Here is a 25,357-nt window from a genome sequence, read left to right as displayed (position 1 = left end):
GCTGAGAATCTAAATGATTTGAACCTCTAAACAATTCAAACAAATACAGAAAAACTATACATCAAACATATACAGTCTCTGAAAAATTTTATTCAATTCGCAAACAAAAATTATGCAAACATCAAACTTTTGTTTTAATGGAAGGGTTGGAGCTTTTCGCAGTTTAGTTTGTTTTTAAAAGACAAAGCAATAAGCTGAGAAGTTGACAATCACTTTGGGCCTGATTCTTACCTTGGCGGTCGGCGGAGAGGCGGCGGTTGGACCGCGAACAGACCGGCGGTCCAAAAAATGGCATTCTGACCGCGGCGGTCACCGCCGCGATCGACCGCCACTTCCCCACTCCGACCGCCACGGCGGTCATGACCGACGGGCTGGAGTTCGCACACTCCGGCCCGGCGGTCGACCCAAGACCGCCAACCGCATTATGACCCTGCTTACCGCCGCGGTTTTTGGCGGTCGGGAACCGCCATGCGAACCATGGCGGTAGGCACTATCGGGGCCAGGGAATTCCTTCCCTGGCACTGATAGGGGTCTCCCCACTCCCCACTGCCCCCCACGAGTCCTCCCCCCACACCCTCCACCCCCCTGCCACCCCCCAGAGGTGGTACGAACCCCCTGCCCCCCCCACCCCGACATGCACATACACGCACCCCGACATGCATGCACCCCCAACATGCACATATGCACACCCCCTACACACACACATACACAACGGGGGCACATACCCGCACACATACATGCCGACATGCGCACCCGCCGAACTACACACATTGTCCAAAGGCACAGCAGCACCCCCCGCCCGCATGCACGCACTCACACACCCCCTCTACAGACCCCCATGCACGCACACATCACACAACACCCCCCCACCCCCTCCCCTCACGGACGATCAACTTACCTTGTGCGTTGGTCCTCCGGGAGGCGACGGGAGCCATAGGGACGTGACCGCCAACAGAAGACCGCCAACAGAAGACCGCCACACAGAAATGTGGGTCGTAATTCTGGGGGCGGTGTTCTGCTGGCGTGGCGGTGGAGGTTGACCAGTCTCCACTTTCCCGCCGACCGCCAGTGTGGCTGCTGGCGGTATTCCGGCGGAACGCTCCCAGCGGTCGGAATACGCGCAGCGGCATACCGCCGCGGTCGGCGGTCTTTGCCGCGGCGGTAACTCGGCGGTCTTGCGAAAAGACCGCCAAGGTCAGAATTAGGCCCTTTGTCTTTTTTTGCACCTAATGCACATTCTCTTTTTGTTGCTGTATAGCAGTTCTTCGACTGAGGCCTCCTTCATCCATACTAGATTCTGTTTGCTGTACCTGCTTTGGTCCCAAAAATCGCAATAAGGATTATGTTTTAATTTTCAGCTCCAGATTGCGTTTCCTCTGCAATGCATGTAAACTTTTCAGTTGTGCTTTTTTATGTTTCTTTATTTTATTACTCTGATAATATTGTTTCATTTTCTAGGCAGTTATGGCCCACCTGAGTAGGAACATGGATCCCCAGGGGTCCCTTGACCCAGTGACAGCCTTAGAGGGCACAGGATGCGGAGCTCTAGTCTTTCATCCCCCCCCCCACCCACCCATCCCCCAGACATCCATCTATGGAGATACCTGTCTATCTAGGTGTCCATGAAGCTGTCTCTCTGTCTTGCTGTCTCTAGTGGGTCTATCTCCTCCTAATCGTTACAATGTGTCCCAATATGGCCTTGCTTCAACCAAATGTATCTCCTCTGAGAAAGGTAAAGAATTCTTCCAAAATATAAAAAGCCCAGAACACAAATATGGAGGAGTTATGTCCGCCACGGAGAGCCATGGAGAAGGATGTTTGTTTTATGTCTGGCTGTAGACACTTTTATGTCTGGGTGACCACAAGTCATCAGTTCTTCCAGAATTTGCCATAAGGACCAGTAGACAAAGAGGATGGCCTTGGGTCAGTCTGCCTCGACCATTGGTTTTCACGTGTTTTGTCATAGTTTGCATTGTTCGGACAGGGTGTCGATCAAGGCCTTTAGTGGAGAGTTCGATGGGGTCTTTTGTGTCCCCATTAGATGTGGGCCAGAGACTCACGTATTCCTTTCCTCAGAGTGGAGATCCAATACGGATCTTACTAACATGCAGCATTTTATTGGATCGTGAAGCTTCTTCCTCTAGGAAGTGCATATTGGGTACCTTTATGACGGCTAATTGGACAGATGGCACAAAACAAATTCTGCTCGTAACGCAGGCACCCTTGCACCAGACAGCACACAGTGCACCAGCACAGGGAGGCAGCAGAAATGCACCAAGTCTTTGTAAATATGCTGCATTTATGCTCTCTCCCTTTTAAGAAAAGCAAAGCTGCAAATGTCCTTCCTGCACTGTGTGAAATGTGAGTAAATCTGCCCCAGTGTTGGCATGTTCTGCCTCTGTTCATGCTGGAGAGCAGCATTGCTGAGGGTTCTTCTCTACAGACCGCTTTCACCAGAGGGGCGAGGAGAACACCTGTGATAGCTCGGCCATGTTGCGGATTTGTGTCCAAATACAATGTATTCAAGTTATCAGTCTGACTGGAGTCCAGAAGAGTGAGTGCAGTGTGGGAGTAACCTAACCATCTGACTGTAGCCAGAGGAATGAGTCCAGCGCAGGGGTGACCTGACCTCGCATTGGAATCCAGTGCAGCGAGAACAGAGCAGAGGTGACCCGACTCTCTGGTTTGATCCCCGAGTGAAGATGGTTGCGCAGTTCAGTACTCATTGGAGCTTGTCCTAAGTTCAGCGGAGTCCATGCAACAAGACTCCTGTGATCTGCCTCCTTTTTCCTCGCAGGCACCACCTTTATCCACCGATCCAATAGTGGAGGTTGCTTTTTCTCTCACCTGGCGGCCAAAGCCTGGAACGACCTTCCCCTGCATCTCAGGATCTCTGCATCACTCTGAGAATTCAGCAAAGGACTCAAGACATGGCGGTTCAAATGCAGAGTGCACAGCGAAGCCGCTCGCAATGCCAGCGCGTAAGACTCTCACGGGTTATTTGCTGTGCTTTATAAATCCTGATTGATTGGTTGAGTGCACTAACAGAGCCCCTACAGTCAGGTCCCTGGGAGAGGATTGTGGCTCCTGGGGAGCCTCATAGCAGAGATGTGACTAGGCTGAGTGGCAGTGCTGCGGCACCCTTAAAACTTGGGGTCTGATGCTATGGGCCCCTTGCACCTACTCTGCTTGAGTCCAGCCAATGGCCCACAGCACCACAGTTCTAGGGTTAGGGGGTTGCAGCACAGCCAGCTATCCTGTGTGAGATGACCATGTCCTGCCGTCCACAAGGTCCTTGGGATTGTGGCAGGCACCACAACGCTTTAAATGGGCAGGTGCGGTCAGGTAGTCCCTGCCGGTGGGCACTCTATCCACTGCTGGAAAAGAAGGAAACACTTCACAAACATCACCTGCCTCCCTTCACTATAGAGCGTAAGACTCACCCTCACCCTACAAACGGCAACATTAGTAATTATAAACCCTAACTTACGTCCCTCTTGGGCCTCTCCGAGGAGTTGTAGGACTACAAAGAGAACTGAAGGAAACCTTCCACTACTCGACTTGGCAGACAAACTTTGGGGCTCCCGACTGTTCCTTCAGGTCTTTGCTGACTTCTCCATGGTCCCACGGGGACACCCTACTATTCTGACAGTCGGCCCCATTTACAGTGAGCTGCCCCCCTCTACTACACTTCCCATGCTGGTCTACAGCTTAGGATCCACCAGTAAAACTCCCTGCTGGTTGGTAGTTCCGTTGTTACCAAGGGTGAGGCACTCACTCCCTATGGCTGGCTCTTCAAGCCTCGTCAAACTAACACAATTTGTCACTGACTATATTGAAACATTTCTGCAATTCACTGAAGGTGACCTTGAGTAGTTTGGGTGACCTCTAAGGGACAATGAATAGTCTGAGGTGACCTCCAGGTTACAATGAGTCCTCGGCAGTATTCTTCTGTGACCTCTGCAGTGACCTTAAAGCAACAATGAATACTTTGCAGTGACCTCAAGATGACAATAAATACTCTGCAGTGACCTCAAGGTAACAATTAGTATTTTGTGGTGACCGTGATGTGACAATAAATACTATGCTTTGACCTTACTCTGAGATGTCCTCAAAGCAGTAATGAAGACTCATCAGTGACCTAAAGGTGACCATGAATACTCTGCAGTGACCCAAAGGCAACAATGAATACTCTTCGGCGACCTCAAGGTGACAATAAATATCCTGAAGTGACCTAAAGGTGACAATGAATACTCTTCAGTGACCTCAAGGCAACAATGAATACTCTTCAGTGACCTCAAGGCAGCAATGAACACTCCTCAGTGCCCTCAAGGCGACAATAAATATACTGAGGTGACCTCAAAGTATCAATAAATACTCTGAGGTGACCTCAAGGTGACAATGAATACTCTTCAGTGACCTCAAGGCAACAATGAATACTCCTCAGTAAACTCAAGGTGACAATAAATACTCTGAGGTGACCTGAATGTGACAATAAATACTCTGTTGAGACTTCAAGATGATAATAAATACTCTGAGGTTACCTCAAGGTAAGAATGAATAGTCTTCAGTGACCTCAAGGCAACAATGAATACTCCTCAGTAAACTCAAGGTGACAATAAATACTCTGAGGTGACCTGAATGTGACAATAAATACTCTGTGGAGACTTCAAGATGACAATAAATACTCTGAGGTTACCTCAAGGTAAGAATGAATACTCTTCAGTGACCTCAAGGCAACAATGAATACTCCTCAGTAAACTCAAGGTGACAATAAATACTCTGAGGTGACCTCAAGGTGACAATAAATACTCTGAGGCGACCTCAAGATGACAATGAGAACCCTGCAGTGACTTCTAGGTGACAACGAGAACTCACAGTACTCTACACATACCTGGACCCTACGTGGACCGTAGACACAGCCTAAGCATGCTTGAGTAATGATACCAGTAACTGAACTCTTCGACTTTGCTGCCATCAGCTAACTCCTAAATATTTGAAATAACCAGTGTTCCTATAGCTGGCACTCATTGATTCAATCTGGAAAGGATTAGAGGTGGAGTGTAATTTGCAGGATTCAAAGTCGTTGTTGGCAAGCAATACATTGTTGTAGTTTGAAGACGCGTTAACTAGTTAAGTTTATTCATATTAAAAGCAGAACCCCTGTTAAAGCACACGCCAACAATCGCTGAAAGCTGAGGAAGATATTCAGCCCATGACTAAACGACCCTCCTTTAATTACCCTCTCAGGATTCTGAATATATTGAGAATTAAGCACCCTAGCATTACCACCTTCTGAATCGAGCTTCGATTTTGTGGTGACATTTTTATTATAGAAACAAATGTTTGCACTTCACATTATGTTATAGTTCTTATGATAAAGGTTGTGTTTTATTTTTTGGGATATTTGAACAATGACTAATCTTTTTAAAACGGTATCTTTAAATTTCAATGCGGCTGCAATTGTCCTGTTCATATATATTTTAATGATTTTTCTTAAACAAATAATAAAGCTGTTGTACTCATTGTAGTTAAGGTTCTCACCTGTTGTGTGAAGACGAAGAACCAGCAGCAGGAAGATGCCCACTAGGGGGACTTTTGTTCCTGGTCCTCCCCGGGCCATGGCTCCTGAATCCCTTTGTTGACTGCCCAAAAATCCACACTCCACCAACAGCTGGACCAGCAGCTTCGGGGATGTGTCCACAAGTAACTGAGGTGTTTTTGCCACCTTTATATATGTTTGTATATGTGTGTGTACACACACCACGCGGACAGCCCTGACGCACCACATTGTCTCTAAGTTCATGGGAGTGGCTCTCAGTGCTGGCACAGAGTTAAGTCACTCATTTCTGAAGACTCAATTACTGAAATTGACAGCACCAAAATAGAAGCTTTGGGATGTGATGGATGGAGACAATAATCTCCTGAAACTCTGGAATGCTGTGACTCAGAGGGACATGAAGTCAGAAGAAAGAGGAAGCTGTCCCACACAAATGAAGCAACATATCAAAGACTCACATCATTCAAGAACCCACACAAGCCACACAAAACATTTGTAGAACCCCAGGTACTGTGGCACTAAGGCAAAACTCCATTTCAAAACAGTAACGGTTAATAAAATGACAACAATAACCATTCCATAGTCAATCAACACCAAAGATCCAACCAAAGAAAAATAAAAACCACACCTGGTACCACTGTTCCAGAATAAAACAACATTCCAAAAAGAATCAACAATTTTCCACACACAACTGATAAGGAATAAAACATCATTCCTGAAAAAAAAACTCCTTTAGCTATAAAATACGCTCCCAGACACGATGTTATACCAATAAAAACATTCTAGAAGGAATCAAACAAAAATAATTAAAAAAAAAAAATCCACATTCAAACGAACAACTACAAAACACCATCAAAGAAGAAAATAAAGTAAAATAAAATATATTTTAAAAAATAATATATACTAAAACATTCAGGGCCTGATTCTAACTTTGGAGGACGGTGTTAAACCGTCCCAAAAGTGGCGGATATACCACCTACCGTATTACGAGTTCCATAGGATATAATGGACTCGTAATACGGTAAGTGGTATATCCGCCACTTTTGGGACGGTTTAACACCGTCCTCCAAAGTTAGAATCAGGCCCTCAGTGTACAATTGCTCACTAATAAAACACTAATCACAATATAACTGGACAACAAAAAAATACCAGCCCAGATCCTATAACCTATGAACAATGACCACAATTCTAAGTGTAGCTGTTCAAGAGTGATACAATTCCAGAACAATTTAAGAACTTTAAAACAACTCTCCAAACAGTAAGCCAATAAGAGTAGCCTAGACAGTGAAACACTATTCCATACACTCTTTTGATCAATAAATACAGTGTGATATGAAGCCATTCACTAAAAAAATAGCAATCAATCAACCAATCAATAATCAAACACTATACACTGAAGGAAACGTTAACAGTAGAACACGATTCAACAACCAACCTAGATACAAACCACCTATTAAACAAAACCCATATACAAGTGCAGCAGTAAAATACCGATCCATTTGCATGAATAAACAGTTACAAAGAAATGCAGAAGTCGTGGTTCAACAATAAAGTACTGTTCCTGATACAACTCTTAAAATAAAACAATATTACTCACAGAACCACTCAACTGTAAGGCTTGATTCTAAATACAATAGTTGACAAAAATCAACATTTGTGACACTAAGGCCCTCATTACGAGCCTGGCGGTCTGTGACCGCCAGGCTCGCGGTTGGCGGGAGCACCGCCGACAGCCTGGCGGTGCCCCTTAGGGCATTCTGACCGCAGTGCTTTGGCCGCGGTCAGTGCAGGAAAACCGGCGGTCTTCCGCCGGTTTTCCGCTGCCCGTCAGAATCCTCCAAGGCGGCGCAGCATGCTGCGCCGCCTTGGGGATTCTGACACCCCCTACCGCCATCCTGTTCCTGGCGGTTCGCCCGCCAGGAACAGGATGGCGGTAGGGGGTGTCGCGGGGCCCCTGGGGGCCCCTGCAGTGCCCATGCCAATGGCATGGGCACTGCAGGGGCCCCCGTAAGAGGGCCCGCTTGTATTTCACTGTCTGCATAGCAGACAGTGAAATACGCGACGGGTGCAGTAGCACCCGTCGCACCTTCCCACTCCGCCGGCTCGATTACGAGCCGGCTTCATGGTGGGAAGGTCGTTTTCCCCTGGGCTGGCGGGCGGCCTTTTGAAGGCCGCCCGCCAGCCCAGGGGAAAACTCAAAATACCCGCCGCGGTCTTGCGACCGCGGTACGGTATTTTGGCGGCTCCCGCCAGGCGCGCGGTCACCGCGTCCGGCGGGAGTCGTAATGACCCCCTAACTAATAAATACACAACACCATTGTAGCTACAACCCATACAAATAATACACAATTACACATGCAAAAAATCTGCAAAAACATGCTTCCAGAAACAGCTACCCAGCAATGAGACACCATATCAAAAACAATGAATCAAAGTGGGCGATCATTTTGCATGCTGATGGTCTGAATGAAAGTTGCCACGGCAGACAAAAAAACTCCAAACAAATAAAAGACCCTTCCAAATGCAACAAATTAAATATTAAATACTACTCCAGATAAAAATGAGTGACACTAAAGTAGAATTATTTATGCAAATAACCCACTTCCTTTACAGGTACAACCATGGACAACTAAGCACCAAAAAACACCAAGCTGCACACCAACAATTAACATAACAGATATAACTAAAATAAACATTGATTAAGTCAATAAGATTAACATTTGTATATTTCAAGAAAACAGCAACATAGACACAACAAATGTAATAGAGGTTGCAGTAGATCACCCGTTCATCCACATATGGACACAACATGATATGTCCACAGATATCCATGCGCAGACAGAGCAACACCTACACAAACCCACCTTCACTGACCAGAAGGCGCCCACATACAGAGACCAGCAAACAACCCCCCAAGCCCTGGGCAGTAGCAAGGCTTGCTGATCGCAGGCTTTAACAAGCTTCAATGGCCCTGGGTGTACATGGTCTTCAGAGGCCCCAGGCAGGAATGTGCCCAAGCATCTCCAACCGTAATATGCCTCAAAGGCCACAATAAGTAAACACCCTATCGGCGCCAGATACATGCATTAGTTCCGTATCCATTAATTACCATCATTAGCTTCAGGCAGCAAGAAGAAACTTTAATGACCAGCCACACGGCCACAGGCATCAGTGGGCATCATTGACCACAGACAATTGTGAACTACAATGATCTTGGACAGTCATGATATGAATGGACCCAGGCAGTAAGGGTCATCAAGACAAGAGGTAGGAATGAGCATCGTGGCCCTAGAGATTAATGGTCATTAATGGACCTCAGCAGTAATGATTGCCAATGGTTCTAGCCAGTAATAAGCATCAATGGCTGCAGACAGTAGCAAGACTTTACATTGTCTTAGGGCATTACAAACTTTACAAACTTTACAACTTTCTGAACTTATGGATAGTGACACTGTGGAACTGCTCTGCCTGCCAGTGAAATTTTCTTTAAAAAAGTTGGTGCTATATTTTTTGCAGAAATACTTTATTACGTAAAGTATGTTTTTCATGGTGCATTTCCACAAAACCTACTTTTTTGCTTGATGTTTCACACAGGATTATTAATACATTGACAAGTTGGTGTATGGGCAAAGTTGAACTTCACCAGCGCTCCTTCAATAAATAGACCATGTTAAAAATCTGAAAAAAGATGATGGAAAAGAGTATGGTGATCTGTAACTAGGAATCAGACAGGCCCAATCTGGCGGGAGCTGCACTAACATTTATTGCCTGTTGTGGGATGCAGCTTGGAAGACACTTGGCTCCTGTGTTATGTTAAGCTACATTTACGAAGCGCTAGTCACCATTATTATGGCCTCATGGCACCATCTATATCTGCTGCCATTTTGTATTCATCTGGGAAACTCATGACTTAAAGTCACTGACCATTATGTGTTAGTGTGATTGTTGTTGGTGTTTGCTTGTGTGTAGTTGGTACTACTATAGAGTTCTTGAGTAGATTTTTAACTAGTTTGCGGAAATTAGTGGGAAAGTAAAATTGTGACATCTTGGGGTGGTTCGCTGCCCGCCAGCGTGTCAACCGCTCGGTAAGTGATGGAGCTTGTGTCAACGGAGAACTCTCTTGTGCCTGCGATGGACAAACCACCTTACAACGTTTGGAAATGGGTCAAAGTGCATGAAAATCTGACTTGAGGGTGCAGGTTCCCTTTTTACAAAGGAGCTGTAGGATACAGCTCCACACGTGCAACAGATCTATTGAATCACCTGGGAAGCCGTGTCTTCAGTGAGAGTTGACCGACCTGGATGATCTGAAGACTTAGCTCTCTACTGGGGGAGATGAGTCAGTGTTTGGATATTATTCCAATGTCATTTCTCCACAGCTTGACTATGAAGCTAAAAGCAGACAAGAAGCTTCGGTAACTCCAGGGGCTGTTCACCTGGAGCCCAATACTTCATGTTGTACAACAGAGTGTCCAAAACTCTCAGTAATCATTGAAGAATAAATCTTATATTCTGATTGGTATTTTAAGCATGAAGCACTCCAAAGACATGATGACTTATCTCTTGTTGTGAGGTCCTTCGACTCAGCCAGTGATGGACACCATCTAATGTGATCTTCCATGGAGATAAGGGGACATCCTTTGGTCTAGGTACCATGGATACCTGATTACCATTGGAGATGGCCAGTTACAGCCAGAGGATGGAACTGCTCATGAGCAGGCCTTTGACTTCAATGATTTAATGACATATTATACAAAAGGGCAGACATCAGTAAGGGTGTTCATACTGCAATGTCTTTGTGCCACTTTGGACAGGTGAAGTCTTGTATTACTGTGCAGATCACAAACAAGCCTATGTAAACTGCACTCCAACTGGTTCGCTCCCAGTTGGGATGTGATTGATGTTCTAATCAGCCACATTGAAGAATGGATATACACCGGAGGCTGGAAATCTTCCTGTCGTGTGAATTTTAACTATCCAGGATGTGCATTGAGTGTGAGTGACCCATTGAAGGCTGTGAGGTTGGCATACAAGGAAAGGTACATCTGTGTCTCGGTGTATGCATTCACTCCATCAGAACATGGGATGCCTTCGAAAAAGTTTACATTGAAGAAATTACTTCAGGAGTAGCATACAGTGGTTTATTGGACCACCTCCTCTCCCAAGTACACCCACCATGTTTCCATTTGTAAATCACTTACCAAGCCAACTTGTGGTTTACTGCCACAATAGCTGTCACAAACCATTGTACATACCACTATGTCTTGCAAATAGATGGAGAGGCCCGTTCTTGCTACTTTTTGTTTGTGATTATTAGTGGCAAAAGCCCTTCTTTGAGGCAGAAGGACTTTTCCAACTAGCAAATGTCTTTTGTGCATAGCGATCATGAATTGACAAACTCAAGAACACTAGCAAGCTAAGAATATATTTTCAAGATTTATTCAAATCCAAATCCTACCCTAATGGACACAATACCAATACTACATTTTTGTATTAATAAACCAGATAGTGGCAATGATTCTTGTTAGAATGTAAAACAATGGGAAATGTTGTAACCTGTTGATGAAATTATAGAGCTTTTTTCATCAGTAGCCCCAACTTTTCATCAGTATCCTCAACCTCTCCTTTCTGTAGGGTAACTAAGCTAAACTTAGCACCAAAAGGGGCCAACACGAGTTTCATGGATGGTTCACACCCACATACCTTTTCTGAAGAATTGATGTAATTGTCATTTAAGAAGGAGCTAGCTACTCCTGTTCCTATCCGTATTTTAGTAACTATGGCCCTCATTCTGACCTTGGCGGTCTTTCCGCAAGACCGCCGAGTTACCGCCGCGGTGAAGACCGCCGACCGCGGCGGTATGCCGCTGTGCGCATTCTGACCGCAGGGAGCGTTCCGCCGGAAAACCGCCAGCAGCCACACTGGCGGTCGGCGGGAAAGTGGAGACTGGTCAACCTCCACCGCCACGCCAGCAGAACACCGCCCACAGAATTACGACCCACATTTCTGTGTGGCGGTCTTCTGTTGGCGGTCTTCTGTTGGCGGTCACCTCCCCATGGCTCCTGTCACATCCCGGAGGACCAACGCACAAGGCAAGTTGATCGTCCGTGAGGGGAGGGGGTGGGGGGGGTGTTGTGTGATGTGTGCGTGCATGGGGGTGTGCGTGTGAGTGTGTAGAGGGGGTGTGTGAGTGCGTGCATGCGGGCGGGGAGTGCTGCTGTGCCTATGGGCAATGTGTGTAGTTCGGCGGGTGCGCATGTCGGCATGTATGTGTGCGGGTATGTGTCCCCGTTGTGTATGTGTGTGTGTAGGGGGTGTGTATATGTGCATGTTGGGGGTGTGTGCATGTCGGGGTGCGTGTATGTGCATGTCGGGGTGGGGGTGGGGAGGGGGTTCGTACCACCTCTGGTGGGTGGCAGGGGGGTGGAGGGTGTGGGGGGAGGACTCGGGGGGGCAGTGGGGGGTGGGGGAGACCCCTATCAGTGCCAGGGAAGGAATTCCCTGGCCCCGATAGTGCCTACCGCCATGGTTCGCATGGCGGTTCCCGACCGCCAGAAACCGCGGCGGTAAGCAGGGTCATGATACCGTTGGCGGTCTTGGGTCGACCGCCGGACCGGAGTGCGCAGACTCCAGCCCGTCGGTCATGACCGCCGTGGCTGTCGGAGTGGGGAAGTGGCGGTCGGTCGCGGCGGTGACCGCCGCAGTCAGAATGCCATTTTTAATACCGCCGGTCTGTTCGCGGTCCGACCGCCGCCTCTCCGCCGACCGCCAAGGTCAGAATGAGGGCCTATGTCCTCAAATATGGAGACAATCCGAGCTGAGAACTCAATGGGCCTTCCCCGTAGCTTTAACCTAAGAACTGGATGAGTCTCAGTCTCGAATGCCAGGGTAGAAGTTCCTTTCAATATAAGTAGACTTTGGGGCATATTTAAGAGCCCCTTGCAGCACCTTGTTCCACATTAGCGTCATTTCACACTAATGTGGCGTTAGGTTGGCAAAAACACTGCAACATATTTAGAAAGTAGTGCCACGCACGCATTGCGTCACTTTGTAACCCCTTGTGCTGCATTATGCCTCTGCCAGGCATAGTGTATGCAATGGCGGCGTTCTGGCGCTAGGAGGCCCAGAAAAATGGTGCAGTGGAATTGAACAGATCTCACTGCCCCATTCTTCTGTCATTTTTAACGCCTACTCAGAGCAGGCATTGAAATGTCGCACCCGTTCCAAATGGAAGGGCCTCCTTGCACTTTTTCACACTAGTATATACATTTTTGACGCTAGTGTAGCAAAGTGCCACAATGGCGCCAAACGTTTTGATGCTATTGATCTAACTACTGCCATGGTGCGCTGCATTATACATCCGGCGCAACCATGGTGTTGTTAGGTCCCGGTAGGGGGCGCATCAGCTCTGATCTTGGTCTTTCTGTCAATGTCATACACTGTATCTGAACATTATTGAACATTTGAAACTAAATTCATAGTAGGGCTCCTCTGCCCTTTCCCCTTGTGCATTATTTTTAAAAAATGCTGGAAAAGCAATTAAGATCCTCCAAGACTAAACATGAATGTATTCAAGTAAGCTGCATTATCACATTGCTCTAGGTAACAATAGGTTTCTGCATCGTATTTCCAGGACCCAAAAAGGGGAATAAAGATGCCCAGAGTCCCTGAGGGCTCTTGGAAAGGTGTGTCTTCACCCAGACTGTTTATGCAATGGGGAAAGGCATTGCTTACACGTCACTGCAACCTTCCAGTCTCACCTGCACTGTGCAGACTGCAGTGCCCTGGCAGTGAGGAGCCTGCAACTCCTATTCATGTGCATTGATCCACCCTCAGGCTGAGGGCTTCTCTTAAGATCCGTCCGTCCCTACTCCATGAGTATTGCCTTGCTTCCTTCACCAATATTCACTAGTTTTAAAAATCACATGTAATGATAAAGAACCCTGGTTTTTCTGCGGTGCAGATTTTTGTTCCTGTTTTTCTGGACGATAAATTATTTTTTTCCCAGCCGGAAACATATAATAAACTAAAAAAAAAAAAAAAAACATTAAAATAATTTGCTGCAGAGCTAGAAAGAAATGCAGGGATTGTGTCGCACCCGTGCCAGTAACGTGCCACAGCAATTATGCTGGCATTTCCAGGCATGACGTAGCCTGGCATGGCTGTCGCTGGCATCGGTACACGCCCCACCTAGAGGTTTGGCTACCGGCCCCAGGAGCCGCAGCACGAGCCCAGACACCAAAGGATCCGGCTAGTACGTCACATGGCTCGTGGAAACGTGCCGAGGCTCGCGCAAATTCCATGCATATTTTTGAAAAGGTTATTTCCTTCAATAATATATTTGAATTCCTCGGGCTGCATCGAGTAGCATTCATTGAAAGTGCTACAGGGTGAGGAAGGGCAGGGGTTTGAACCCATCCCTCCCCCCGACCCACTCTCCGAAGCCAGAGACACTCAACCCGAGCCAGGCTCCAGCCTCCTGTGGTTGCCCACCTTCAGCGGGGACCGTGGGCCGGATGCCAGCCCTGGAGGGCACCTTCGGCGTAGGCAGATGGGGTGCGAGGGCAGACTTCCAGGACATCATTACCAGGGCCTTTTAGCAGCTGTGCCAAGCGCGGGCCACATCCCTACACCCACCCCAGGTGCACGAGCCTTGAGTGGGTTCAGAGGAGCACCCCCATCCTCAAAACCTGCCCACACAGCGGGCAGGAGAGGAGGACAAACCATATCCCGGGAACAAGACTGAGGTGTACAGGGCTCGTCGCGAGCCAGGCAGGGGGCCCAGAGGGGGCGGGTGGCATAGGCGTAGGAAGTGTGGGGGACGCGGGGGATGTATCCCCCCAGATTTTGGAAGGTGGGGGGACAAGGGGACAAAAAAATGTCCCCTCTCACTTCTATTGTTCAGAGGGCCATTAGCGCACAAAAGCGCTACTTATAATAGCCCTGTACGACCATCCTCCAATCTGATGGAAACAGAATGAAGGTGAGTCAGGAGGCCCCCTGTGCCCTCTGCCCTTTTGTTTGTCCTGTTCACAGCTGTGGGCATTAAGGGTGCTCATAAGAACAAAGGGCACGAGGAGGAGAAAAGAGTTTTGGATGATTACTGTCTGCATCACCTGCTGCAGCCTTGAAGAGGACACTGCAGGATGCCTTCAAGAGGAGCTGCAAGACAATGAGGAAGATCTAAAGAGGAAACAGAGTCCCACTCACCCTGATGCCAGCAGGCTAGAAAGGAGATTCTGTGAAACACAATATTTGTATTTGCCTAAGATCACACCAGTTGGTGAAACAGTGAAGTCGAGATTGAGCCCAGATTTTACCTTTTCACACAACAATTTAGCTATTAGAAGGGTATATTTTTCTAAGATTTATGCTTAATGCTTTTTTATCTAGGTAATGAAGGGCTTGATTACAGTGTGGCTAACAGGGAGAAGCCATATTTCATTTTGGGCCGTTATGCCTAGCGTTATTATTTATGTTGTTGTTATCGTTACATACTTAAGCATATTGAAGTATATTATCTTTTCTCTATCTTTTCTTCACTCTACTCTGAAACAATCTACCCAATGCCACTGCACCCTACACCACTTTTCTCCACTCTGTGCTACTCTACGCCACTGCAATCTATGCTGTACCACTCCACTCTACACCACTCTACACTACGCTACTGTAATCTGTGCTATTCTACTCTAACCATTGTACACTACACCCCTGCACTCTGCTAGTGCACTCTTCACCACTTTACTCAAAACCAATGCACTCTATACCACTGCACTCTATGCCAATCTACTCTGCACCACAGCACTCTATTCCACTGCTTTCAATGCCACTGTACTCTGCACCACAGCACTCTATGCCACTGCACTCTATGCCACTCTGCAATACACCACTGTACTCTGCGACTCTCTAATCTGCAGCATTGCACTCTGCCACTGAACTCCATGCCACTCTACTCTGCACCACTGCACTCAAGGCCACTGTACTCTGTCCCACTGCACTCTTCTTTTTTTGCACAACTGCACTCTAATCTACTCTACACCACTCCAATGTAGGGCACTTTATTCTGCTTTGAAATCATCTCCTCTATGCCACTGCAATCTACGCAACTCCACTCTATGCTATGCCAGTCCAATCTACCCTGCACCACTTCAATGTACCCTGTGCCACTCCAATCTGCTCTGCACCGCTATATGCTACTGCACTCTACATCACTATGCTCCTCTCTGCAACAATCTACTCTTCACCACTATACTGTACTCTGCAGCAATCCACTCAATGCCACGGCACTCTATGCCACTCTATTGTACTCTGCACCACTGCACTCAATGACACTGTACTCTGTCCCACTGCACTCTTTTCTGCACCACTGCACTCTAATCTACTCTACACCACTCCACTGTAGGGCACTTTATTCTGCTTTGAAATCATCTCCTCTATGCCACTGCAATCTACGCAACTCCACTCTATGCTATGCCAGTCCAATCTACCCTGCACCACTCCAATGTACCCTGTGCCACTCCAATCTGCTCTGCACCGCTATATGCTACTGCACTCTACATCACTATGCTCCTCTCTGCAACAATCTACTCTTCACCACTATACTGTACTCTGCAGCAGTCTAATCTATGCCACAGCACTCTATGCAACTCTTTTCTACTCTACACCACTGTACTCTATGCCACTCCTTTACTCTGCATCACTCTACATCACTGCACTCTATGCCAATGCATTCTGTGCCACTCTGCTCTACCCCACTGCCCTTTATGAAACTCTACTCTGCAACACTGCACTCTGCCACTGAACTATACTCCTCTCTACTCTGCACCGCTCAACTATATGCCACTCAACTGCACTCTACACCAATGTACTATGTGCCACTACACTGTATGCCACTCTACTCTGCATCACTGCACTCCACCACTATACTCTACACCAGTCTACTCTACCTTGCACCATTCCACTCTACCATGCAACGCATCACTCTATGACACAGCACTCTGAACCACTGCAATCTATGATGTGCCACACTACTCTACCATGCACTGCATCATTCTATGACACAACACTTTGCCCGACTGCACTCCACACCACTGCAATCTATGATGTGCCACTCCACTCTGCTCCCCTCTACTCTTCACCACTCTACACACTAATGCACTGTACGCTAAACCAGTGCAGTCTTCACCAATGCACTCTACACCACTTTACTCAAAACCAATGCACTCTATACCACTACACTCTACACCAATCTACTTTGCACCACTGTGCTTTATGCCACTTCACTCTAGACAACGAAACTCTACTCTGACACTTCACTCTGACATTACACTCTGATACTAGACGCTGAAACTCTATTCCATTAAATTCTAACACTTTCTCCACTCTGTAACTCCCTACACAACTCCCTATAGGCCACTTCATTCCACTTTACTCCACTCTATACCACTCCACGCCACTCTATGCCACTTCAATCTATGATACTCTATGCCACTGCACAACCATGTATGCCACTCTACTATACAACAATGTACTATGCTCAACAACACTCTACCCAACTTTCTCTATGCCACTTCACGTTACTTTACTTCACTCTATGCCATTTCACTCTTCTTTATGCCTTTCCACTCTATGACACTCTGCCACTTCACTCTATGACACTCTATTACACTGTGAAACTACTCCACTCTACTACTACTTTATGGCATTGGCGCTTGATTAGAGATTCAGATCTCTGTTGATTGCCTTCTCACTCATATGAGACGTTAGTCAGATTTATCTTCGCCGTTTTGGTTACAAGCACTCTGTAACCCTTTTAACTCAAGCTTAAGGAAGGCTTAGGATGATCCTGATCCTAGGGGATCGAAATATCGATGGCCAAAGTACCTTGACTTGAATTTGTGATATTATACATAAATTGTCATAAGCATAGGCACTATGAGCCAATGACTTCTTGATTCACTATTTGAGTCATTCATGTAAAAGTCGGGGTATAAAAGCTTGTAAATCATTATTGTGGATGCTAACCTTGTAGGAAAGTAGCCTCTTTGTAGCTTGGTTACCCACACTTTTGGCCTGTTTGCCAGTGTGTTTGAGTGTGTCTACTGGGATCCTGCTAATCAGGACCCCAGTAGTTACGCTCTCTCCCTTAAATTATGGTTGTTGCATACTGGTAACCCAGTATTTCACCCACAATTGGCATACTGGTGCCCCCTTATAAGTCCCTAGTATATGGTACTTAGGTACCCAGGGCATTGGGGTTCCAGAGGATCCCTATGGGCTGCAGCATTTCTTTTGCCACCCATAGGGAGCCCATGCAAAAGGCTTCTGCAGGACTGCAATTGCAGCCTGCGTGAAAAGGTGCATGCACCCTTTCACTGCCATTTACACTGCACCGGGTCACTTATAAGTCACCCCTATAGCAGGCCCTCCAGCCCTGAGGGCAGGGTGCAGAGTACCTGTGTGTGAGGGCACCCCTGCACTAGCAGAGGTGCCCCCACGACCTCCAGGACCATTTCCCCAGACTTCCCCAGACTTCGTGAGTGCGGGGATGCCATTTTACACGTGTACTGGAAATAGGTCACTGTCCAACTACATAATGGTAACTCCGAACATAGGTATGTTTGGTATCAAACATGTTGGAATCATACCCCAAGGCTTTTGCAAGCATTGGCTGTATGATTTCATGCACTCTGGGGGCTCCTTAGAGGACCCCAGTATTGCCATTCCAGCCTTCTGAGGTTTTCCAGGTAGCCCCAGCTGCTGCCACCTCTCAGACAGGTTTCTGCCCTCCTGTTGCTTGAAAAGCTCAAGCCCAGGAAGGCAGAACAAAGGATTTCCTTTGGGAGAGAAGTGTTACACCCTCTTCCTTTGCAAATAGGTGTTACAGGCTAGGGAGAGGTAGCTTCCTTCCCCCGGCCACTGGAAACGCTTTGAATGGCACATTTGGAGCCCTCCTTGCATAATCCAGTCTACACCGGTTCAGGTACCCCCAGTCCCTGCTCTGGCACGAAACTGGACAAAGGGAAGGGGAGTGACCACTCCCCTGTCCATTACCACCCCAGGTGTGGTGCTCAGAGCTCCTCCAGAGGGTCCCTGGATTTGGCCATCTTGGATTACAAGTTTGCAGCGAACTCTGGAAGCATCTGAGTGGCCAGTGCCAGCAGGTGGCGTCAGAGCCGTCCCCTGATAGGTTACCTGTTTAGCTGACCAATCCCCCTTTCAGGGCTATTTAGGGTCTCTCCTTTGGGAGGTTCTTCAGATTCGGATTGCAAGACTCCAGCAGGAATCCTCTGCATCCTTTACTTCACCTTCTCACTGAAGAAATGCACCTGGACCCTCCAGGAACTCCACAAACTGCAACAAAGAAGCAAAGACGACTTCTGCAACATTGTATCTTCAGCTCTGGCCAGCAAATGCAGCTGTTTCCCGGTTGTGCATCCTCAGAGGACAGCCGGTCTTCAGCCTGCACTAAAAGAATGAAGGAATCTCCCTTGGAGTGAAGGAGTCACTCCCCTGCTTCAGCCGGCACCTCTCTGCAACAACAACCATCTGCGTGGGTCCCCTCTCCTGATGAGTTGCATGGATTCTGCATCACGGGTGGTGGACTGAAGTGGTCCCGATGGTCCTGACGTCCTACTGTCCAATTTTGGTAGAGGTAAGAGCTTGCCTTCCCACGCAAGACAGTACCCCTGTGCACCACGTGTTTTTCAGTTGCCAAGGCTTGTTGGCATCTTTCTACGAAATTCTTTGTGCACAATGTAGCTCCGGCCCCCAGCACTCTTTGCTGCGATGAACAGCTTCCTGAGTGGTTCTTTGGCAACATGGGATCCTTTGATTTTGTGCTGCGTGGGCCTCCTTTTGCAACTCCTTTGTCCCCGTGCTGGGGGACTCCTATGCACACTGCCTGGTCTTCTGTGGGCTCTCTGAGTTGCTGAGAGCCCCCTCTGAGTCCCCCTCCTGGGTAGAGTCCACCAGGTCCCTCCTGGTCCTGGCAGTGCCATTTTCCGCTAACCGTGAGCTTTGCGTGTGCCAAGGCTTGTTGGCGGAATCCAGCGAGGCAAACCAGACTGCAGTCATCCATCCTGTGTGGGATATCATCTGAACCAACCAGGAACCCGCATCCATCTTCTTGCGTGCAGTACTGACTGTTGTTCTTCACCAGTGGTTCTTCTTTTGCACCTTGATTCGGGTTAGCAGGGGCTCCTGTCCTCCCTGACTCTTCTGTGCTTCTTGGACTTAGTCCCATTCTTCCACAGGTCTTTAGGTCCAGGAATCTACCCTTTGTGTCTTGAAGTCTCTTCTGGTTCTTGCATTATCTTCTTTCTTGTGTTCTTGTGTGTTATAGGAAAGTTACTGTGATTTACTCCTGCTTTCCTGGGGTCTTAGGTGGGTTCTATTACTTACCTTTGGTGTTTTCTAATACTCCCAGCACCCCTCTACACACCACACTTGCCTAGGTGGGAAACCGACATTAACATTCCACGGTGTTAGTATATGGTTTGTGTTTCACCTAGGCCCATTTCTAACCATTGTGATTTTCACTAATTGCACTGTTTTCTAACTGTTTTTATTGCTATTACTGCATACTAGTGTATATAATTGGTGTATTACTTATCTCCCAAGGGAGTATAGTCCCTGTGGTATTTTTGACATTTGTGTCACTAAAATAAAGTACCTTTATTTTTGTAACACTAAGGCCCTCATTCTGACCCTGGCGGATACAATCCGCCAGGGCCAACGGGCGCGGGAGCACCGCCGACAGGCCGGCGGTGCCCCTAAGGGTATTCTGACCGCGGCGCTAACGCCGCGGTCAGACAGGGAAAACTGGCGGTCTCCCGCCAGTTTCCCGCTGCCCTGGGGAATCCTCCATGGCGGCGCAGCATGCTGCGCCGCCATGGGGATTCCGACCCCCTTCCCGCCGGCCTGGCTCTGGCGGTTCTTACCGCCAGAACCTGGCCGGCGGGAACGGGCGTCTTGGGGCCCCCTAACAGGGCCCAACTAGGCTTTTCAGTGTCTGCGATGCAGACACTGAAAAGCGCGACGGGTGCTGCTGCACCCGTCGCACGCCTTCTACTCCGCCGGCTCGATTCCGAGCCGGCTTCCTTGTGGAAGGCGCTTTCCCGCTGGGCCGGCGGGCGATCTGAATCAGATCGCCCGCCGGCCCAGCGGGAAAGTCAGAATACCCCTCGCGGTCTATTGACCGCGGGGCGGTATTCAGGCGGCTTCCGACGGGCGGGCGGCAACCGCCGCCCGCCTAGGTCGGAATGACCACCTAAGTATTTTCTTTCATGTGTGTGAGTATTATGTGACTACAGTGGTATTGCATGAGCTTTGCATGTCTCCTAGATAAGCCTTGGTTGCTCAGCTACAGCTACCCCTAGAGAGCCTGGCTTCTAGACACTGTCTACATTTTACTAATAAGGGATAATTGGACCTGGTATAAGGTGTAAGTACCATAGGTACCCACTACAAACCAAGCCAGCCTCCTCCGAACCACTGTACTATATAGGTTACTTTTTAAATTTTTCTTGTAATTGGTGACATTTACAGATAACTTGTGTAATGCCCGAATACCAGTCTTTCTCGATTTCCTCTGCTGATGTTTTCCCACTACATTTGGTCGTTTATATTTTGATTGAATAAATGCATGACACATTCCATTTGCATACTACTTTAATATAATTTTTTATGGGAGTGGTGTTGCATTTTATTCAAGGGACTCCTGTTCCTTTAAAGTTAGTTTACTGCTCCATTCTAGGACACTCTACTTACTCCATGACAACGCCACACCAGTCGATGACACATCATTCTCCTTTATGCCATTAACTTTGAGCCATGCTGAATAGTAGTCGTACTAGTGTACAGCATGGCAAAAACACATTGGCAAAGGCAATAGAACTTGCATAGGCGAGACCTATTGGCTTTGCCAATGCTTGTTTATAAGGTATGAACTTCAAGGTGACTTGCAATATCCTTATGTAAGCAGGGGGTATTTTACCCCATATAATACATGATCACACCACCAACTTTCCACCAAACCACTTAAAACCTTTGTGCATAGCTTCTGTCATTCCAAGCTGTTAAATTAGAGCAGAAGAAAGAAAAGCAGCATTCCATTTGTTTGCTTTAAACAGCTGCATTAATTATGCTCTGTGACCTGATCTGCCTTTCACCTTGGCTGCTAGCTCTGGCAGAACGCATTGTAATGTCAGAACTTGACTGTAATAAAACTATCATAGTCATTTTCTGATGTCTTTTCTTTTTAATCAGCGACTTGGTGCATCACAAACAGCTGATTCTAAAGAAATTAGTGACTGCAGTTTATACAGAGATTAAAGAATCCATCTTTATATAGCCTGTAACTCCAAGAGCGTCTTCAGTTGAAATGCTTCTAGTTATGACTGATGTGGAGCTGAGCTGCCCAAGATCACGCACAGGAGTAGAAGTGTTATTAGAACTATGGTTTCCAAGCACAGTTTACAACTCTTGTACCTAATCGCTTTTCATATCTCCAGTGCGGTTCCAATTGGCATGAGATGAGGGGCATGGTGGGTGTGGGGCGCAAAGGGTGTGTTCTTCCTTTTTACCCTCCTGCCTTTATTTGCTTGGTGCATGAAGATGCAAGGTTAATCAAAATGTTATTTTCACATTTTAGCTAATTACTTTGTGAATGTAAATAACAATAAAAGATACTTTCAGACTGTGAAAACATGCCTTCCTTTCTCCCTATTTCACTTCTAATATATATGATTGTGTATATTTATCGGAGCCTACAGTTCGTAAACAACAAGCGATTTGTATAGGGTTGATTGAAAGTCCCCAAGGCTGTTCCTGTCCCCCCCAGAAATGTATTGTCTCCTACGCCCCTGACGGGTGGGCAGCCATAGCCAGCTATAGGGGGTAAGGAGGGATGGTAGAGGGGCCCAGAGGGGGCAGATGGCCCAGCTACAGAGGGTAAGGAGGGATGGCGGAGGGGCCCATAGCGGGCGGGTGGGCAGCAATAAACAGCTACAGGGGGTAAGGAGGGATGGTAGAGGGGCCCAGAGGGGGCGGGTGGGCAGCAATAACCAGCTACAGAGGGTAAAGAGGGATGGTAGAGGGACCAGAGGTGGCGGGTGGGCTTCCATAGCCAGCTACAGGGGGCAAGGAGGGATGGTAGAGGGGCCCAGAGGGTGCGGGTGGGCATCCATACCCAGCTACAGGGGTTAAGGAGGGATGTAGAGGGGCCCAGAGGATGTGGGTGGGCAGCAATAACCAGCTACAGAGGATAAAGAGGGATGGTAGAGGGGCCCAGAGGGGAAGGTGGGCAGCAATAGCCAGCTAAAGGGGGTAAGGAGGGATGGCAGAGGGGCCCAGAGGGGGCGGGTGGGCAGCCATACCCAGCTAGAGGGGATAAGGAGGGATGGTAGAGGGGCCCCGAGGGGTCGGGTGGTCAGCCATACCCAGCTAGAGGGGGTAAGGAGGGATGGTAAAGGGGCCCAGAGGGGGTTGGTGGGCAGCCATACCCAGCTACAGGGGGTAAGGAGGGATGGTTGAGGGGCCCAGAGGGGGCGGGTGGGCAGCCATACCCAGCTAGATGGGGTAAGGAGGGATGGTAGAGGGGCCCAGAGGGGTCGGGTGGGCAGCCATACCCAGCTAGAGGGGGTAAGGAGGGATGGTAGAGGGGCCCAGAGGGGGCGGGTGGGCAGCCATACCCAGCTACAGGGGGTAAGGAGGGATGGTAGAGGGGCCCAGAGGGGGCGGGTGGGCAGCCATACCCAGCTACAGAGGGTAGGGAGGGATGGTAGAGGGCCCCAGAGGGGCGGGTGGGCAGCCATAGCCAGCAAGAGGGGGTAAGGAGGGATGGTAGAGGGGCCCAGAGGGGGCGGGTGGGCAGCCATAAACAGCTACAGGGGGTAAGGAGGGATGGCAGAGGGGCCCAGAGGGGGCGGGTGGGCAGCAATAACCAGCTACAGGGGGCAAGGGCACTAGCAGAGGGGGCCCAGTGGTGACGGGTGGGCATCCATAGCCAGCTACAAGGGGTAAGGAGGTCTGGCAGAAGGGCCCAGTAGGGACAGCTGTAAACAAAAATTGGTTCAATAGTAGGGACACATCTATAAAGCAATTCCCATACAATGAACCTCTAAATCAATCATTGGAAGTGTAATTTAATTACATACTTATTTAGTTCATTTTTGTACACAAAGAACAATAAAAAAACAATATATAAAACATCAGTCGAGGCGATGGAAACTTTAAAGTTGTACCCAGTGACCACAGTGAAGGTCTGGGGCCTCCTGTTAGAAATTGCTACTTTTTTGCATGTTTCTGAACTTAAGCATCTAGAACACAAAGATGGTGCACAGCTCCAGAACACGACGACTCACAAGGGAGGAGCCCTGCAGGGTTGCACCAGACGAGACACAGCCTAGCAGTGGGAAGGTGTTTGGTGGGGAGGCCTGAGCCTTGTGCACCCCTCACCTTCTCCTGTCCTTGTGCATCCCCCACCGTCTGCTGTCCTTGTGTACCCATCACCTTCTCCTGTCCTTGTACACCCATCACCTTCTGCTGCCCTTGTGCACCAATCAACTTCTCCTGTCCTTGTGCACCCATCAACTTCTGCTGTCCTTGTGCACCATTCACCTTCTCCTGCCCTTGTGCACCCATCACCTTCTACTGTCCTTGTGCACCCATCACCTTCTGCTGTCCTTGTGCACCATCACCTTCTGCTGCCCTTGTGCACCCATCACATTCTCCTGTCCTTGTGCACCATCACCTTCTCCTGTCCTTGTGCACCCATCATCTTCTCCTGTCCTTGTGCACTCATCACCTTCTGCTATCCTTGTGCACCCATCACCTTCTGCTGTCCTTGTGCACCATCACTTCCTCCTGTCCTTGTGCACTCATCACCTTCTCCTGTCCTTGTGCACCCATCATCTTCTGCTATCCTTGTGCACCCATCAACTTCTGCTGTCCTTGTACTCCGATCAACTTCTGCTGTCCTTGTGCACCCATCACCTTCTCCTGTCCTTGTGCACCCATCACCTTCTCCTGTCCTTGTGCACCCATCACCTTCTGTTATCATTGTGCACCCATTAACTTCTGCTGTCATTGTGCACCCATCACCTTCTGCTGTCCTTGTGCACCCATCACCTTCTGCTGTCCTTGTGCACCCATCACCTTCTCCTGTCCTTGTGCGCTATTCACATTCTCCTGTTCTTGTGTACCCATCCCCTTCTGCTGTCCTTGTGTGCCGTTCACCTTCTCCTGTCCTTGTGCACCCATCACCTTCTGCTGTCCTTGTGCACTGTTCACCTTCTCCTGTCCTTGTGCACCCATCACCTTCCGCTGTCCTTCTGCACCCATCACCTTCTCCTGTCCTTGTGCACCATCACCTTCTGCTGTCCTTTTGCACCCATCACCTTCTCCTGTCCTTGTGCACCCATCACCTTCTGCTGTCCTTGTGCACTGCTCACCTTCTCCTGTCCTTGTGCACCCATCACCTTCCCCTGTCCTTGTGCACCCATCACATTCTCCTGTCCTTGTGCACCATCACCTTCTGCTGTCCTTGTGCACCCATCACCTTCTCCTGTCCTTGTGCACCATCACCTTCTCCTGTCCTTGTGAACCCATCACCTTCTCCTGTCTTTGTGCACCCATCACCTTCTGCTGTCCTTGTGCACCGTTCACCTTCTCCTGTCCTTGTGCACCCATCACCATCTACTGTTCTTGTGCACCCACCACCTTCTCCTGTCCTCGTGCACTGTTCACCTTCTCCTGTCCTTGTGCACCCATCACCTTCTCCTGTCCTTGTGCATC

At 48.4% G+C, this 25,357-nt stretch overlaps 1 protein-coding gene across 1 annotated transcript in view; it reads right to left on the bottom strand.

Moving 5' to 3' along the window:
* LOC138301830 (uncharacterized protein DDB_G0283357-like) overlaps positions 1-24,205 on the bottom strand; it is a 33,293-nt gene extending 9,088 nt beyond the window's left edge. Inside the window, exons 1-3 of the mRNA XM_069242328.1 lie at positions 24,020-24,205; positions 14,665-14,722; positions 5,545-5,728 (exon numbers count right to left, since the gene is read on the bottom strand). Coding sequence (XP_069098429.1) covers positions 5,545-5,728; positions 14,665-14,722; positions 24,020-24,205 — 428 coding nt within the window. The remainder of the gene's footprint in view (positions 1-5,544; positions 5,729-14,664; positions 14,723-24,019) is intronic.
* Between the last annotated feature and the right edge of the window lie 1,152 nt (positions 24,206-25,357).

This window comes from Pleurodeles waltl, chromosome 6 (assembly GCF_031143425.1).
Source record: "Pleurodeles waltl isolate 20211129_DDA chromosome 6, aPleWal1.hap1.20221129, whole genome shotgun sequence".
Classification (NCBI taxonomy): domain Eukaryota; kingdom Metazoa; phylum Chordata; class Amphibia; order Caudata; family Salamandridae; genus Pleurodeles; species Pleurodeles waltl.
Note: the sequence above shows the minus strand (reverse complement) of the source record. Positions and strands in the feature narration are given on the sequence as shown.